This window comes from Scleropages formosus, chromosome 9, assembly GCF_900964775.1.
Source record: "Scleropages formosus chromosome 9, fSclFor1.1, whole genome shotgun sequence".
In the NCBI taxonomy this organism is placed as follows: Eukaryota; Metazoa; Chordata; class Actinopteri; order Osteoglossiformes; family Osteoglossidae; genus Scleropages; species Scleropages formosus.
Window position 1 is genome coordinate 12,072,855 of NC_041814.1, and position 19,773 is coordinate 12,092,627.

A 19,773-nucleotide genomic window follows, 5' to 3' on the forward strand; every position below is an offset into this window, starting at 1 on the left:
TGAGGGCTGGACTGCTTGTACTTTTTGATTGGCTGATAAAGCGGTCAATCTTAAAGCGTCTGTAACTACTAGCAACGGTATTGTCGCCCGAAACTTGTTCGAGCAAAAAGGACTATGGAACACCATTAAAGGAGGTTTAACGTGAGAGACGTCTGGAGTTCTGCATTCCGAAGAACAATCAGAGTAAAGAGGTTAGTGAGATGTAAGTTAATATTTTGCCCAAATGTATAGGAGTATGGTAAATTGGGCTGATGTATAAAAACTGTTTAGATGAAAATTTCGCTTAATTATCCTACATGCAATGCATGGCATAGCACCAAGCTAACTTACTCCTACTGAACATCCCTCATCGTTCGAGTTTTGTCTATGAGGTTACATCCTCAGAAGATGCCATTTAGCCATTTAACGGATTTTCAGTTAAAATATACGGGAAAACAGTTTAAGGAATGGTCTATTTTGCTTGCTGCGGTGGCTTGTACTTCTGTTTTATTCCTACGGAGTATCAATATAATTGTATACAATACAGTGTCTGGTCATTTTACCTCACAATGAAAACGACTTTCCACAAGATGTCGCCCTACATACACTTATTAAAAACATTTCCATTTCAAAACAAATCGTTTCATGTTTTTTTTTTTTTTTTTAAAAGAATGCACAATGATCAATTAAATGAATAAGGGTAAAACTACGTTGTTCCCTCATTGCCAAGTGAAGTACAGATGTTTGTAACAAGATACTCTTTGTTTGTTGTTGTTTGTTTGTTTGTTTGTTTGTTTTCGTCCACAGCAGATCGCACTGTCCGCGATCATGGTTGCGCAGAGACCCAAAAGTACTTCAAGCGGCAAAAGTAGTAAAGGTGGTGAGAAGGCAAAAGGTGAAAACTCCACATGGCTTAAACGTTTGCTGTAAAAGCTAAACAACTACGTGCAAGAATCCTGTAAAAATAAGTTCCATATTTATTTGATATGTTAATAATTAGTGCAATCCCTGTGTATCTGTCTCTTGGGGTATGTCTTGTCTTGTTTGCTCTACTGGAGAACCGTACACAGTACAGGATGAAAAATACTATGTGCAAGTTTCAGAAATGTTTTATAAAACTACTAAAGACTTATTGATTATAAGTTGCCTTTAGGTCCATCTTGGTCAGAAATATATGGGTTTTTACTGCTATTGCTAATGTACAGGTTTTTAAACCCTTTGAAAAAATATACTTTAAAGTAAAACTGTGTGAGTATATTTGCACATTTACTGAACAGATGATTCTGCTTTGAATGACATCACATCACATCCATCCATCTTATCAATATGCTATCTGCTTTTCCTGGGAGGCAGCAGTGTTACAGAGCCCGAGGACATCACGCTGGACCACTCTTCCCATCTAGAGCACCTGAGGATAACATCCTATAAATTGTTTGATGTCTTGCACATCATTTTGTTATTCTGTCTTCTTTTGAATTTGATTTTCATTGAATGAATTGGATTTTCATTTTTCGATTTTGCTGCAACCCCATTTGTTTGCCCAGCATAAATTTAAGTTGCATCAGAGTTTACCGGGTCCTGAAGCGGAGCGGTGAATAAGTAGTACAGCCTCGCAGCAGCTGGGTGGTGCAAGAGAACCTGGGTTTCATCAGTTTCTGTGGCGTTCGCATGTTCCCATGTGTATGCATGTGGGTTTCCTCCCATAGTGTAAAGACGGGCAGCTCAGATGGACTGGTGATGCTGTAGTGTGTGTGTGTGTGTGTGTGCGTGCGCGTATGCGGCTATCTCTTGTCTAGGATGTACCCTCCCCGGCCTTGCACCCTGTGCTTCTGCGATAAGCTCTGGATCACCACGACCCTGCTCAGGATGTGCCGTTATTGAAATTTGATCAATGAATGAGAGCTTATTATGATTCTCTCATGTACCACTGACACATTTTTTTTCCAAGTATTAAAATATAAGTTAGTTAAACGTTCTGGTTTAACATAGCTAGTTCTTTTGCACTGGTTGTTCAGAAGCTGTAAATGACAAAGATGACAAATCTGAATAATACAGAAAAGGAACACAGAATGTATTCAGTTAAATCTGTTGTACCGAAGGTACGAGACAATGACATTAACTCATATTTCTGTTTAAAGGAAACAACATGCATGATCTGCCCTTCTACAAAGTACAGTAGTTACAGTACTAATATAACTTCAGTGCTTTCTGCGTTTATTCAGGAGCGTTGCTGAAATGCTTTGAAGAAGCACCAGCATAACGTGTACATTGTAATTATGCAGTGCTTTGTTTACTAAAGCAGGATATGCACAAAGTAACTGCTTATTGCTGTGAGAAGCACATCTGTCTCGAATCATCTTCTGAAACAGCTTTTTTTTGATTTAACCGCAATTTTGTTTGTTACTGTAGGACCGGACCCTAGTCTGTCCCATACTGATGTGCTACCAGATGTCCCTGAAGATATCTTCCCCATGGTTCTCACTTCGGCAACGCAGGAACTGTTCGAGTGCCGTGCAGATGAGGACGTCACGCAGAACAACCCCTACAAGCTGCTCAAAAAGGATGACATACTCCACGACATGAAAGCCAGGGCTGCTGTGTCCGACTTCCACCCAGTCAAGCAGACTGTGCTAGTGGGTAATTCCAAATAAATTCATTTCATTGTATCAATGTTTGTAGGCTACTTGTTTGCTCATGTTCATTGCGATTATTGTATTAATTACATTACCCTTCCAAGAGCTTGCTTTCATCCCTTGATTAGAATCGTCTATAAATTTGATCACATTTATGATTTCGTAAAACACATTAACTAAAAACACCATACTGAGATGCGTGCCGTTTTTATGATTCAGAACTACCCTGGGGAGGAGCTTCTACTGGTGTTTGACCGAGATTTCAAATATGGGCAAAGCTTCTATCTCGTTTTGACCGAGGAAGCCAAGCAAAGGATCCTACAAGTAAGACGATTTGCAATCAGGAGACGCAGTGAATGAAATTGATTTAAAAATTAGTTAGATTAATTAATTAATTAGATTAGCTGGAGATTGGTGTTTACCCTGTACAGCCCCCTGTGTCTACTGATGAAGAGGAGCCTGAGGAGGAATCAGAGCAATATGTTTGCAGAACACCTGAGCCTCAGCAGCCCTGGGTATCCCTGGGCAGTGAGCTGGAAATTGAGGAAGAATCTGTGAAGGACACAAGAGAGAGGGTAAACTGGGAGTTGTCTTGCCACCCCTCTTGCTATGATGAACAAATTCTCTTTAAAATAAATATTTAAGACCAGGCATCAATTTTGAAAAGCATTTAATATACTTTTTTTGTTAGCAGTGAAAACAAACCAGCCAATCACAATGGAGCTTCTCTTTGTATTTACGCACATTTCCATTAAGATGACACAGAAGCGCAGAAGATTCTTTAAATGATCAAATTTGCTGACATTTACATTTTTTAAAAGCATACTTTGAAATGTCCTTTGCGCCAGTCACATTCAAGATGTCTGATGTATTAACGAATTTACCCCCCAGCTGAAATATCTAGTTTCAAGGGTGCGGAAAAAGTTTGGAGCACCAGTAAATTTCACTGACCGCAATGCCTTGGAGTCGAAGGAAGGGTACATCGAATGCACCTCGTACCAAGACAGAAACTTCAGACTCATCCAGATGGAGAGGAACAGTGCGACTCAAGCTGTTCTCAACCTGAAGAGTTCTGCCACGCAGACACAACGGTTTGTGTTCACATGCAACACAGGCAAAAATTTCCTTTGCTTTCTCTGGGATCAGTGAACTACATTTTGCTTGCAAAGTCAGTACATTAAGGTATAAATTGGCATTAATGGCTTACTGTTTGACATAATCTATATTTGTTGTGTATTTATTTAATCCGCTCAAGTTATTTGTTATTGTTATCTTAAAATACGATATGTTGCAGCGATTAAGCAAATTAAACTTGCGGAATAGACACTGATACATACGGTACGTTTCACTCTTGGCTCTGTAGGTTTACCACATCTGAGATAAAGATTGCAGAGATTTCTTTGTTATCGATTTTCTAGAACATTCCCAAGAAATATGTACACACAATACAAACCCAGAGAATTGACAGAAGAAGAAAAGGAGAATTACATGAGTTCTGAAAACCTTAAAAACTTTGCCAGCTCAGCTTTTTCAAGGTATTTACTTTCAATACTGTATCTAGAGTAGAGATTGTTTTTGGCAATAGTTTCTATGCCAAGGTAGTTGTCAAAATGTGATACAATTTAATGAAAAAATTAAATATTTGTTCCAAATGTATTTCTTTACATTTGTTAATGTTTTCGTATGTCAATTAAGAAATGGAACAGCAGCCACGTGTTCCATAAGCCTTTCTGCTCAATGCCTCTCCATTGACTGGCTGACCTGTCGTTCTCTGTAGATTTGAGATTGCTATTCAGCAGAACAAGATCATGGACGTGTTCTTCGATGACTGGCAAGCGCTTAGCGAGGGAGACATTGCCTTTGGCGGGAAAGCTGACACTTACCTGAAAGAATACCAGTCTTTCACAGATCTGCAGTTCAGCAAAGACAAGTCAATCAGCTGCATCAAGTGGCACCCTACTATTAGTGGTGAGGCTGCAACCCTTCACCTGCAGCCCAAAAAAACTTGTGCTTTTCATCCGTCCACTGAATTGCGGCCATCGTTCAATTGTGTTAGAAGTCCTGCTTCTCAGGAACGCTTAAATCCTTTAATCCTTAACTGGGACGGAGACTGGAAAATACAATTGTATGAGCGCACTTGGTGAAGTGCTGCTGTCTCACCCTGATAAGGTCACTCATGGGTACATCTGCGAAACTCATGATTAATACGTTGATGGGCATTGAACAATACGCCCTGCTCATATTTGTTAAGATGCTTAATGTAATAAAAGGAGAATCAACAATACATCCACAAATGTGTTCATTAAAGGTTTTTTTCATTATGCACTATGTTCAAACAGTTTGCAGTGCAGATTTTGCCTATAGGTAAAAAATGACTCCAGAACTTGAGCCCCTTTTCTCTGATTTGGTGTCTCTGATGTGGTTTTGACAGGCGTAATCGCAGTCTCTGTAACGGAGAAGATGTCTTTTGAAGAAAGGATCAATGGCTCCACTAAGCTGCTTCTAAACCCTCCTCTCATTCTCTTCTGGAGCTTCTCTGATCCTATTAACCCCCAGGTATGTTGAAATGTGCTCTGTCCTTCCAGATCCACCCTTTAAATCCACTTTGACGGGTTACAACTCTTTTTTTAAGTCTTCAACTTTTAAAGAAAAGGCAGGCCTAAAAAGTTTGATGTGCTAAGGACATTCTTTGAATTAAAAGAAGGGTTTTACATACATATTGTGAATAGGAATATCAGCTTCATGTCATGTTTCTGTTGTTGTGAGACTTTCAAAACATCAGATTGGTTTCAGCTGTTTACATGATGCAGGGATGACAGGTTTATCCAGGGTCAGAAAAGTACACTACCATACAGGTATGTTCTCATTACTAAATAAATTGGTTAAATGAAATGTACCTATCAAAAGTTATTTATTTATTTATTTAAAAAGTTGCATTCAAATTTAACACGTTGATATGCATGGTCAACATTATACATCAGAGCCTAAACTATGGATATTGTATTGACAGTATTTACATTTACCAACCAACAGCAGTGACTGGTAAAAGTAGAAGAAGTACACGCTGTGAAAATTTTTGGATGATTTGGACTACTATCCGGTACCATCAAAGTTTGAGGTCTCAAACTTTTTCCTTACTTGCTAAGCCAGCATCATAACCCTAGACTTGACTCTAACTTTCAGACTGAGTCTCTGGATAGAGATAAGAGCTTAAAACCGTACAGTTACATTATGATATTTAATAACACACATAATAAATAAATGTCAACCAAAACAGAAATTCAGGGGTACTCCTTAGTACTATTTAGTAGTAGTAGTGTTTGCTTCATTTTTACCATTCCCTTATCAGGTAAAGTATACCTGTTTTGAGCAAATTCTCCAAGGATCCCTTTATAATTCAGTTTGTGCTCCCATGCACCGTATTTTTCACTTAACTTTCATTCACTGTTTTACAGTTTCTAACCAATAGGGTGAGCCAGAATTTATTTTCCCTTACATTTCTTTTATTTCCTGCTGTCTGTTGCTATCTGCAGATCGAGCCCCTGTGCAACGTAACTTTTTTTTTTACACAAAAACATTTGAACATTTGAATTCTGGCTCTGTGGTTGCTCTGTGCCACCCATGTGTGGCCACATTGTTCATGCTGAGACGCATCCATCAGGCCACCGTGCTACCCTGATTCCCAAACTGTTCTCTTAATTTTGCTGAACTTTACTAGTCAGTTTTTCAATGTCTTACAGTTAAGGCTGGAGTGCCCAGATGATGTCTTGTCCTTTGATTTTTGTCCATCTGATCCCAACATAATTATTGGTGGCTGCATGAATGGGCAGGTAGAGAGTTCTTTTCGCTATTCATCTGCTTACAAAGTGTTGCATGTATGACATTCAAGAAACACAGGACAAGATGTTATACCCCATGCGTATTCATTAGTGCTGTACAAAGACCCAGTCCAACCAACATGAAGCCACAGAGAACATCCAGCATAGCCAACAGCCATCTCCATGACCTGAGAAGCTTAGCTACCTTCTCCAACAAACCAAGTCAACACATCCCAAACAACACACTAACCCACCAAACCAACAAATCCACCAACCCAACACACAGAACCAACCAAACCATCAAACCAAACCCAACACACCAAACTCACTAAACCATCAAACCAAACCAACAAATCCACCATATGAATTTATTTATTAAGGTAAATGAATGCTTGTTTCTTTTTCCAAACTGTAAACTCAAACTGTAAAGAATTAATTCCTTTTTTTCTGTTATTCAAGATTGTTTTATGGGATGTCACTGCTCATGCACAAAGGTTGCACGGTAAACGCTCCGGAGAGAGAAGGACCACCTCAGCATACCCAGGCTCTTTGTGAGTACTGAGTACCTAGATATAGAAAAGTAAAGGGAGTGTCAGACTGAGCATCTCCTGGCTTGTGAGGGACGTGTCTAATTTCAAAGCAGCTAAATTGCTGCATCCAAAAAATACTGTACACAATTGCTGCAATCCAGAGTCACAGGTTACTTTTTACTGATTATTATGGGTGTTGCTTTTTGTTATTAATAAGGTTGCTTGCAAAATGTCTCCATGTCTTTATCTACACCATTAAGATACAGTCATACTCCAAGATGTCCCATTTGAGTTGCGTGCAGTTTCATTCACTCGATAGTTTAATTCACTCTCCTTATTTATCTTACCAGGTATTTCTTTGCAGTTACAAGGACCAAATTTGGATTTTGCACATCCCCCCACAACGACGTGATGCAAAACATTTATGTGTATTCATTTAGCCGACACATCTCCAAATCACCTTATAATTATTATCTAGTATATAGCTGACGCCTTTATCCAAGGTGATTCGGAACATCAGATACGCTGCTGTAAACTGCCTATAGTCATCCAGCCATCTATACAGCAGAGCCATGTAACACACATTACTGACAATTTAGTGACCAGAGGAATCCCACACAAACATGCAGCCTCCACCCAGACTAAGGGATCAAACCCATGTTAAATCACACAGCCCAGGAATTGTGCGACACCATGTCAGCTTGTTCTGTGAAAAGCTATTTTCATTGTTCTTGTTTTCTTTGTCATTACTGTTCTGTTCCATTGTGCTCAAGTATTGTGTGTATATTTTGTTTGTGGCTGCTTGTTTTGGTTTACGGTGCATAATAGCTACAGAAGAGGTGAACAAGTGCAGGTAGACAGCCATACGTGATAAGTAATGTTAATTACTGAAGTAACTGTCCATCTGAATGGGATTTGGTGATATTTTTGCATAATTGAGCATTAACTTTGAGCCTCAGGAAGGCATAAAAAATTACCATTGAAGCCAGTGGTAATTATGTTTTAGTTATGTCTTTTCCAGGAATGCATTACCTTTATAAAGTGGTGGAAGACTACATGATTTCATTAATACAATTGATATATGAGGTGTTTCAACATCTGTCAAAAGCAAATTTGTTCTGGCACAAGTAATCTAGCCAGTGTTGCATGTAGTATTGTGAGCTTTATGTACATCATGAGAACATACATCAGAAATTTCTCAAAACAGTCCACATAATTATATAAAACTAATTACTATTGCACTATTTTAAAATGTAACGTCTGAAATATATGCACACAGTTTGCACACACAAATTGAGTAGAGCAGGGTGCACATTAGAGCAGCAAGAAATGCTGCTGCTTTGCAATTCCTGGGCCGGAGGTTATGAGCTGGGTTCAAAACCCAGTGTTCCTTCCACAGCCCGAAGACACGTTTCAGGCTGGATAGATCATTGCAAGTAGTGTGGTGTATTTTAAGTTGTCTTGAACAGAAAAAGGGTAGACTTCAGGAGCTGTTTCGCTAATTTTTGTTTTGCTTCACAGATGGCCTTTGAAGAAGACAAAGAAAATGAAATTCCTGTTTTGTTGTACTGTGCTGTCTCGAGCATAGAGAATGGACACAAAGCACCAGTTACTGATGTTCAGTGGCTGCCTGAAAACTTTGAGGTGTGGAAATCCACCTGTGTTTCATTCTGTTTACTTAAGCAGTTTATGGAAAACTACTAAATGTGGAATTTCCTGAAATTCTGCTTTTCGCTGCTTTGTATAGTGGATTTTTTTTCTGTCACTAAACATTTCTTCTGTTGTGTATTTTTTCCTCTACATCATGTGTGTTTAGATTTCCATAACAGGAGTTCCAGTAGAAAACCAGAATCAAATTTGCGTCCAGGTTGTCACCTGTGCCCCTGACTGGTATGGACTAAGTTTATACTGTCAGCTTGTAGTCAAACACAATTAACTGATTTAATGTGCTGCGACCAGTTGTGTTGGCCAGCGGCAGCTATATGGGCAGAGTTAAGCACAGGACAGCAGATTCTTCCACCAAAACAGGTTTTATTCTTAAACAAAAACCAAAATTAAGACACGCCCCCTTGTAGGGGAACAAATGGTAATAACTAAAACAGTTCTAGGAAGCCTATTACCTTCCTACACTCCCCAGATACAACTCCCACAGTCCTCAGTCCAGCTTCTTTTAAAGTCCTTGTGATGGCCTCTTATATGGCATCAGCTGGTCCTCATCATTCCATTAGGGCATTATGGTAGGGACAGGCCGTTGGAGGCGCTCATCCAGGCAGATTGTGCCTCCTGCCCTAGGCTGCAAGTGCCCGCTCACTGTGAACTGTTCAACTGTACGTTCTCATGTGCTGTATTTTGTCTTTGTTCTGTTTTTGTTCTTTGATTTAAAGGTTTTATCCATACGTTTCCTGTAACTTGTTTTTTTGTCTGCCTCAAACATTCATCAGCTGCGTGATGTTTTGGGATATTCGAGCACCTCGACCTGCTGCTCATTCCCAGGCAGAAAGGAAACAGAAAATGGAGGAGAAACAGCTGGAGAATCCTCGTGGTATACCTAACACATTCAAATACTTGGACCTGTCTTGGAAACCTCTCATCAAGGTATATGAGTCTGTCGCTGTCTTTGTCAATGAAACATACAAGCAATGTCACCTAAACATGGCCATACTCATTATCATTATATTATCATAACCAGATTTGATATTTATTTAATGTACAAAGGATTTCATGAATCATTCTTTTTTAATATTACTAATATTAGAGCTTGTATATTATTAATAATCTAGTTAATTCTGTGTCAGTTTGCCTTGTGCCTCTCCAGTTTTGAAATATTTCACATGTTCCAGGTATACATTTCAGTGTACAATACACGTTATAGTACGTGTCAGTTTTAAAATACAATGAGGATTTATATAAGAAATCTCATCCTAAGGTGATGCTTCCAAAGACAGATGCCAGTGGTGAATACAGTCCGCTCAAATTTAGCCTAAGAGACAACATCCATTGTAGTCGTCCAAGAAGTGGCAAAGGTGAGCCCTTTGACTCTCTCCCTTTCTCTGTTTTGTTAAGGACAGTAAATGTCCAGCAAAGAGGCCTCTCCTCTTTGACCGGCTCCAGAGTGCACAAGATTATTTTAACCGAGACAAGGTTTAAAAGGAAAAAAATGGTGCTGATGGGATTAGTCGGTTACATATCTCTGATCGTAATTAATATGTTTGAACAAATCACCTATGTTTGACCTATTCTGCGTTTGTAAGTAATGAAAGCAAAGCTGAGCAAGTGATATTAACATTAGTTTACTAGTGAGAGAATATTCCATATAGTTTCTGTTTACATTGACACACTTAACAGAGTGATATGCAGTTCAGAGTAAATAAATGTGCATTTCACAATGGAAAAAGAGTTATAGATCCAGACACAGATTCTCAAAGCACTGCCAGTTTGTCCAGTACTACCATTTTTTTACTGGCACATGTTTCACAAATAGCTGCATATAGAATGGATAGCAAATAGACAGGTGACAAGGTAGATGATGTGTTGTACATTTATGGAGCAACTGCGAGATCCAGAGAGGTGGGTCTGGAAATGGGTCTTTTCTGGTATTTATTTGTTCATACATCACTAAGAGAGAAGTTTGAAAACAAGACCTGCAATTTAATAAAGTTGAAGTTATTCCAGCACCGTTTGTTATGGACTGACAAACGATTAGTCAACTGCTCAGAGATTTTTAGAAAACAAACTCAACAAGACAACAAACCCATCATTCTGAGCTTCTTTTGCATCCTCAAAAAGGAAACAAAACAGTACCATTTTGTGTTGATTATACACTTACATTTATATTACATTTATTAATTTAGCAGAGGCATTTCTCCAAAGTAGCATACATCTCCAAGAACAGTACAAAAAGTGCCTTACACCAACAGGAGAGATTTGGATTCAGATATGATTACTGAATAAAGTCCTTCCTGGTCAATGTAAGGTGGTTAGCTCACATGAAATCTGGACTACAACATTATAAAATTACATGATCAAGAACTATATTTGATTGTGTTCTTTCTGTGATTATTTCCTTTTATAGATAAATCAGTGAAAAGCACAGATAGGCCTGAGGGGAAAGTTGAATATGCATTGCTAAGAGTTCCCTCCGAAAAGCAGCTTAAGCCACTAGAGGATATCAGCACCATGTTCTGTGTGGGAACAGAAGTAAGCTCACTCTCAAGCATTTGCTGTTAAACTTTAAGTTATAGTTTAATTAATGCTCAGTTAGTGATTGAAGTCCCTAGAAATTCTTTTAAGAAATTCTAAAAAATTTCTCCGACATAGGATGGAGAACTCGTATACACCATTGGAAGTTGGGGAAGGATGATGACTCTGGAAGGCTGCTCAGTAAGTCCAGTTAAATCGTTTTATTTCATTTACAGTAATTTAGGTAAGAATGGCACTGGTACTGGTACGACAGGTAGAGCTGCTGCCTTACGGTGCCTGGGCTGCTCAGCTATAGGTTTGAATCCAGCTCAGTCCGCATGGAGTTTGCATGTTCTCCTCGTCCTCATGAGTTTCCTCCAGATGGTCCAGTTTCCCCCCTCAGTCCAAAGAAATGAGCTTCGGGTTGACTGGGGACTCTAAATTGCCCGTAACGTGTGTGTGTGTGTGTGTGTGTGGTGTGTGTTGCCTGCCTGCCAAGCACCCTGTTCTTCCGGGTTTTCTTCCAGCACCCGAAAACCGTAACTTGGATAAATAGTTAAGGATGGTAAGCGAATAATGAAATGAATGACTAAATATATGAGTGTTTTTGTAATCTTACTGAAACCAGACAGAACGAAGTACACTATTTTTTTTTAATTTTCAAATTTAGATATATTGCAACTTACACAAAGTGTAAATGCATATTATAGCACTTTACATGTCTTGTCAGTATGTTCAACAACATCCAATAAAGTGTTCAGTGGTGTTAGAGAATGAAAACCTAAATGCTCTAGTTTTGTCTGAAATTATTTTGGCCCATCAGAAATGCTCATTTATACCAACATTTATCTTAAAAAGTCTCCTGATTGGCCAAAAATGTTTGCACTTTGACAGCATTACTTGCAGGGTGCTGATTTTACTGCGCTTCAAGATGTTTCAGTGTTCTCTCTCCCCACCAGAGCTCCTCTGTTGTTTGCTTCCTTTCTCAGGTGGGAAACCCTCTCGTTGTTTCATTGTACACGACAGCTTGGTCAACACTGTCAAGAGGTCACCCTTTTTCAAAGACATCATCCTAACTGTGGGAGGCTGGAACTTCGCTGTCTGGAAAGAGAGCGTCATGGTAAATTACCTTAAAGCACAACAGGACCAGAACCAGCATGAAAGTTTTGATATTCTGAGAAGCCTTTTATAATTACAGTGCATTGCTTTTAAATCAAGTAAGTCACAGAGCTACATTTTTTTAAGTAAAATATATTTTTTAAGTAAAAAATATTTATACACATTTGGATTTACGGGATTTTGCTGGATTTTATTTTTTATTAACCAGCTCTAAAATGTAGAATAGATTTTATTCCCACAACTACAATCCTTTGCACTTTGATAAGGTAAAGTTTTAGCGGAAACAGTTTTACTTTAAGTTGTACTATTTCTATGCATGAATTTTCTAGCGGGGGGCTGGTGGCACAGCAGGTTTGGCCTGTGCCTGCTCTCTGGTGAGGCTGGGGTTCGAGTCCTGTCCTGTGTGTCCCTCCAGCCCTATGCCCTGTGTTGCCAGGTTAGGCTCTGATTTGCTACAACCCCACTTGGGACAAGCAGTTTCAGTCAGTGGGTGTGAGTTTTCTAGCTAGCTCTTGGTGTATTTCTTTCTTTCTCAGTTTGATTGTAAAGTGGAAGTGAAGCTGACTTTTTGCATTTCCTGAACCTGTTGATTGTGTTTCAGAACGGTCCAATCATCCTTTCCCCCTGCTCTCAAAAGAGATGCATGGTAGGCTGCTGGTCTCTGTCAAACCCGGGGATGTTCTTCATTGGGAAGGAGGATGGGAATATTGAAGTGTGGGACTTGCTGGAGAAAACCCATGAGCCGTCTCATATACAAAACATCTCCACAGCCTCAATCACTTGCATGAAGCCCTGGATTATCTCTTGTGAGTCTCATTCCCTGAATGACTAGACCATGTTGATCACCTCTGATTTCAGTATTGTGGGTTATTTTTTCTTTTTTTGAATTCTCTGTCACTCTTTTCCAGCAAAGCAGCACTTTTTGGCAGTGTCTGATGATTTTGGAACTCTGCATATCCTACAGATACCATGGACTCTCCGTAATCCATCAAGCAGTGAGGTTAGTAACTGGCTGTTAGTGAAGCATCATTAGTACTCGTAATGGACAGTAGATATTACTGCAGCATACTGATCTACTGAGGATCTGTCTGTATTGTGTGTATAGTCCAGTGTTAACAAGTATTTTGAGAAGGAAGTGACGAGGCTGATGTTCTTCGACAAACGGAAGGAGACGATGGCAAAACAGAAGACAGCTACGGAGGCTGAGGAGCAAAAGAAAAAAACAGTAAGAGAAAAAAATTTCCATCAAATAGACCATTCCAGAAAAAGCAGTTAGAAAAGAATTAAGATATGTTTAAAAAGTGAAACCATAATTTATTACAGTATACAATGATGTGTCTCTGGGTTAATTTCCATCATCCAGCTGTAAGTTCAAAATTAATAACAAATCACGCTAATTTCTAACCTACAACAGCAGATTTCTAGCATTTATTTTCTTATCCAAAAGAGTATATATATATTTTTTTAAATGTTGCCAATAGACACATCTGAAAAACACTATTTTTAAAGGCAATACTGTGAATTGGATTTACTTCTGAAATGGCAAATAAGTAATTTCATTTTTTGTAGGAATTATTAGTGCCAGAAAAGCTGTCTGAAAAGACTGAGGAAGAAAGTCTGGCAGAGTATGAGAGTTATCTGACCTTGGAGAAAGATATTCTGAAGGAAATGGGTGTCTCACTACAAGAAGAAGATAAGCCTTCAAATGAAGTGTAGTTAAATAATTGTATGTTATTTATTGCCACACTGTTCATCAGCAATTATCATTTTAAAAATTCTTTGTTTTTCGGTACTAGTTTTTCATTGACTAGCATATTTTATCATTTGTGCTATAAAATTAATACTAAGATGTATACACAAGTAATTATTCCAAATTTATAATCTGTGTATAGACCAAAATTTTCAAACAGATGTACCATGAAATGTCTAGAGTATGGTTCAAATTTTTGTTTTCAAGCCAGTTTTTTCATGTGGAGAAGCTGCAATGTTACACATTTAATCATGGCACACAATTTTTAAACCGAACTGGCTAAAATACTGGACTGTGAACACTTACAACGCACTATTCATAAAATGTGATGCATAACACATGGAAAAAAGTTATTCATTTCCTGAAGATGAAGTGGTACCATTTCAAATCAAGACTTAAATAGTCTTTAATATTAAAGAAAGTATGAATATGGTATTATTCCCATGTTGGGTTTTGCTCTCAGACTCAGGTGCCACATGAACAGTCAGTCTGTGGACTCAATGAAATGTAACACTTCTGCAAATTAAATGCTATACGGGTGACCTGACTGTTCCCTTGACTCTCAGCCCAAATTGAGGGGTCAGAGTCAGCATCAAAGGGAGATGTCCATGTGGCACTGACAACAGCAAATAAAGACTTTAAGCATCTCTTCAGCTCATGTCTATTAAGACGAGAAGCTATATTAAAGTGTCACTGCATTAATACTGGCCAATTGTAAACTTGACTAGACCCATTCTTCACAAAATAGGGTTATATAGCAGAGTTCCAGTGTGAAGGAGTCAAATTACCTTGATTTCTTATTCAACAGAAATAATAATTGGATTTCAGACAAAAAAATGTTACATGAATTTAAGATACCTAAGGAGTATGTGTTGCAAAAGTGTACATTATCGGAACTGTATGCAATATATGCTATGGTATTTGTATCAGAATTTGTTTCTAGCTCATCTTTCAATCTTATATTTTAACTCATTATCAGTAACTACTTCTCCAGTGTAACGGGTTTTGTATGGTGAAGACGGTTTTAATGGCAGCTGAAGAAACCACTATGGACCCTTTGCTCCACTGGGGAATCCCTTAGTGTCAGTGGAAGAAAGATGCATTTCTCTTATTTTTTTTTAATATAATTTGTATCTTGTTTTTTTTTTTTAAAGAAAGTAGCTGATTTAATGTACTATTAGAAAACTTGTCTTAAACTAAGTGGTTCACATTTTGAAGTGCTTCATCTGTGAGCGTCTTCTTACTCTTCGAATTAAAAGGCTCCTTTCCACAGCAGCTATGAATCAGTGTGTTTCATCATGTTTTTAAATACTCCCTTTTCATTTTCACAGCAGTAAGCTCAGCTGAGATCAGTGTTTATGAAGTAAACAGTATTGCAAACATACAAGAGGAAACCTGGCAGCACCAGAAAGCGCCTTACCTTTTTGAAGACCACACTTTTCGTGTTTTGACCTTTCCATGTGGCCGATTTTATACCAGTTTGCAGACGCTCTGAAAGCTGCCCAACGACTTGCGTCGCTCATGGAGTCAAATCAGAGTGAAAAGGGGTAAATTCTGTCTCCTCGCTCTCTCGAATGTCACACTAATGTTTCACAGTAAACATGAAACTTGGCTATCGCACAACCAGTTTGTAACACCCTTTATTTTTAGAACGTTTCACAAGTCCCATCCCCTTTTTTGGCCTGCTTCAGGAGGAGTTGGTGTGGTCTAGGCCATCTCAGCACACTCCTATGTTTGGCTCAGAGGCATAACTTTCCACCAGAACTGCTCCTGGCAGCAACCACCGGTAACCTGATCCTAATTTTACTGGGAGGCCTGGACATCGTCCGGAAATCAGTGACATTTGACCTCTTAAATATTCTGAGCCCTCAAACATTGAAATCATGCTATATATTGGGTGCTTTTGAGAGTAAACGACTGCCTGTGGTACAATGATTCTACCTTGACTAGTATAGATGCTTAGTTGTGCAAAACGTGTTCCACTCATCCTTCCACGCTTTCTAACGTAAAACAACAAACGGCTGGGAAATTTTCTTAACAAACGTGTTCTGGTTTGAAGTGGGTATTCATTAAGTGACAATGTGAACGGTGGACTGGCAGCTGCAAGCTCTTAAATATTATTCTAGAAGGCAGTGTTCCTCTTTTCCCAGACTCTTTGTCAACACGAACGTCCGTCAGCGTTGAGTATAAGATCAGCCGCTCAGCTTTCAGATTAGTTGCCAAGTACAGCCCAGTTCTGGCCAGAAGAAAGGGAGGGAAAGATCAAAAGCTACTGGACTTTTCCCCCTCATTTATCGTCCTGCCACTGCAGGAAATTGTGGTCCTTTGGGTCTCTTGTGAAAGGCTTTCATTTGCTAGCTATTGAACGGGTTTATTTTAAATAACGCAACAAAAATTTGTATATCAGCTAAATTGGCGTAATTAAAATCTGATGTTAAATAACTGATTTTCGAAATGGAATTATCTTCAAATATGTATTTCCGTGTGAATACACCAAGCATTTGACTCTCAGCTACAAGTGACAAGCTTTTCGAGGATCTGTTCCGGTGATGTTACATAGACCTTAAAGCAAGGCCCCCCGTTCCTCCTGTGAGCTGCTGTTGCTGCTCTGTGGACTCCTGTTTCACACAAATACACGTGTCAAGGATATTCCTGAGTGAGCAGAACGCTCTCAAAACAATAAAAGTTTCGGTGACTTGACAAGGCTATACGTTACCAATGTCATTGGCAAAACCACCAGAAAATGGTCTGTTTTTTCTTTGTTACCCAGAAAGGAACTGGTTTAACAAATGTTTCTGAGCGTCATGGATTGTTGCGGCAAACCCCATAATATAAATTACTCAGCATCTCCTCAACAGTATCATCTGCTCCACAGAAGTCCCTGTGACAAACCTCCGTTTGCATGCAGACACCTGTTTTTTCTCATTTAAAATGTGGAGAATTAGAACTTGTTCCGATGGTGCGAGTAAATCGGCCGTATTTCACATGAAATGCACAACGATGCATACAGCAATATTATATACACAAGTGCCCAATTTTGGTGGCCACAGCATAGCATAGAACAGAAATGTTTTAGCCTTAAGAAGTCCATTTACATGAGATGGATAAACACTGAACTTTATTTTGGTGCTATGTGCAAGACTTGTATACTCTAGGGAGAACACAGCAGTAAGGACACCATCTGCTGTATCCTACCCTAAACTGCACAGGCCACACATGCAGCCTGAAACTGCTTGTCCTAAGGAGGGTCATGGCAAACCAGAGCCTAATCCAGGAAAACAGGGCTGGAGGGGGAGGGACACACCCAGGACAGGATGCCAGTCTATTGCAAGGCACCCCAAGCAGGACTCAAACCCCAAACCCACCAGAGAGCAGCCACAGGTCAAATCCACTGCACCACTGCATCCCTTGCCTCTCCAGGGCATGAGATCAAAATTCTACCAAGTAGGTGTCTGTATATACACTCAGTCTTCACCAATCATTCATGATGACTACTCTCCTAGTAAACATTACGGAGCTGGAATATCATTCCAATTATTAACACTATTGAAACACTGCAAAATTGAAAGCTGATGCTTTCGTGATGGTTTTCAGGTATTATTTTTTGGTATAGGCTCCTTTCACCTTTATCTAAACAGGTAACTGTTTCCAGGTGTTTGAGCTCCCTGATCATCACCATACAAGTTTATAAGTGTTACAAGTGTCGAAATCTGCAAGCGCTTGAAACAAGAAAAAAAAATCTGTGACATACTGTCCACGCACCTAAGACATACACAGTACATATGAGAAAGTCTGGATTTCCAGACATTCACTTCAGGTATCACTAATAATTATAATTTAGAGTTGTACTCTCCCCAAACCTATGAACATTACAGTACAGCTCTAATGGCAAATCCTCCCATCTTCCACAAGTCCACAGGTCCCATCAATTGGACAGCTGCTAGTAGAGTGGTTAGCCCTACTACCTTTAGATCTAAAGGTTGCTGGTTTGATCCCCACCTCTGGTTGTAGTACTAATAATTGTAACCTTAATGTTGTAAGTTGCTTTGGGGGGAAAAGCATCAGCTAAACAAATAAATGTAATGATTGTTTCACTGACAAGCATCTGAAAACAGGACTATAGCACTATATTCCATGGTTGTGTTGAAAACTCAACTGCACTACAATGCTGTGTACTTAATAATCCCATCACAGTAATATTTTGAGATCTTCTTCTTCACAATGTGTCCTTTTCCATGCTGCTGACATGTTTTTTTTTTTTTTTTCCTTCCTCCAGAAAATTATTAGCGTTATACACCCAGCACCAAGGAAAAGGCAATAAAAGTGCAAATGGCGTACACTTCTGAGACTGAACACTGGAGTGGGAGCTGTATCCACATGTCACTGGACTTTCCCTTCATTCCTGACACGAGACTGACAGGTGTTATAAGACAACATTAACCTTTCAGTAATGAATAATAAAGCCTGAAGGGAGCTTAAACTCTAATCGTTAGATGCCAATTCCCCCCTGCATAACGACAATAATTCTTCAGACTTCAAATGCACATTGACAACGTGATCACTGTGTACAGAAAAAGAAAAACTGAAAAAACAGCAGACATGTAGGAGCAGAAAATAGACTTTTTTTTCCATTGAAAAGATTTTGACCATAAAATCAGTAAATATAACACAAATAGCCACTTCATACCAACAGAGACTAAATGCATGAACTTATGAAACATGTATAGATAAAAATAACAATGCTTGTACATATTATATTTTCTACCATATTTTTACCAGCCTAAAATAGTTTCATTAGTCCCATGGATTATTTCAAAGCACATTCCATTTTCAAACAAGGAATATACGATGGTTGCTAATACTTATCAGTACTACAAAGTAATTAATTTTAAATAGGAATATACAGAAATAATCTGTCAAAGAACAGTAACGTACTGCAAGAACGCACACTCACACACATACTGTATATATAACCATTTATGGAATGTACATTCATACTAAATACTGCAAACAACAATTTTGGTCTTTTAAATAAAATATTTTATCAGAAATCTTAAAATTATGGTCCATTCCAGGGAATATTGTTATGGGGGCAGTTAAGTTTAAAAATTTTTTTAAAAAGAAGAGTGTCCATTAACTCATGAACCAAGGCATGCAATAAGTATTCATTTAAATGTACTGTTGTACATGGTTTCTGTTTGAGAAACTGCATAGCTGTATACATGGGAGAACATGCAACTTTTCCCAGACTGAGCAAATGCCCAAACAGCCCAGGAGATGTAATGGTGGCAGAACTAAAATGACAGAACACAAAAAAATTGTAAGGTGGTGATGCAGACACATTGTTCCAATATGCTTCCACTTGAAATGACAACATAAATTATGTTATTGTGGTATGCATATAATATATAATATATAATATATATATATATATATATATATATATATATTTTTTTTTTTTTTTTGACATTCAGTGTGTGTAAATGTCATGTTTGACCAAATTTATACTTTATATGCTGAGATGGTAGACCTTCCATATTTATATAGAAATTGTTAAAAAGGTACATCCCTAAAATGTATGTGTGTGCCTTTGTGTTAAATACTGATAATTTTTTAATCCCTATCTGAGTGAGCAGTTTTCAGATCATTAGGTAGCAAATGTTCTTTCACAGAAAATGAGGTCTTTCCCACAATATTTGTTTCTGTGAAATGGGAACAGTTGTTTCACAGACATGTTCCTCTGATATTTTGATTTAAATGTTAAA

At 38.5% G+C, this 19,773-nt stretch overlaps 1 protein-coding gene across 1 annotated transcript; it reads left to right on the forward strand.

The window, feature by feature from the left end:
• Positions 1-81: 81 nt before the first annotated feature.
• Positions 82-14,005, forward strand: LOC114911245 (WD repeat-containing protein 63-like). The gene is given in 23 exon segments (XM_029254626.1): positions 82-191; positions 787-874; positions 2,389-2,612; positions 2,832-2,936; positions 3,044-3,187; positions 3,504-3,703; positions 4,031-4,147; positions 4,390-4,580; positions 5,044-5,168; positions 6,353-6,442; positions 6,890-6,985; positions 8,482-8,604; positions 8,777-8,850; positions 9,402-9,555; positions 9,887-9,983; positions 11,033-11,157; positions 11,278-11,296; positions 11,299-11,340; positions 12,129-12,259; positions 12,860-13,064; positions 13,167-13,258; positions 13,364-13,483; positions 13,828-14,005. Coding segments are annotated over 22 exon segments (2,688 nt in total). The 5' UTR covers positions 82-191; positions 787-807; the 3' UTR covers positions 13,975-14,005.
• The last annotated feature ends 5,768 nt before the right edge of the window (positions 14,006-19,773 follow it).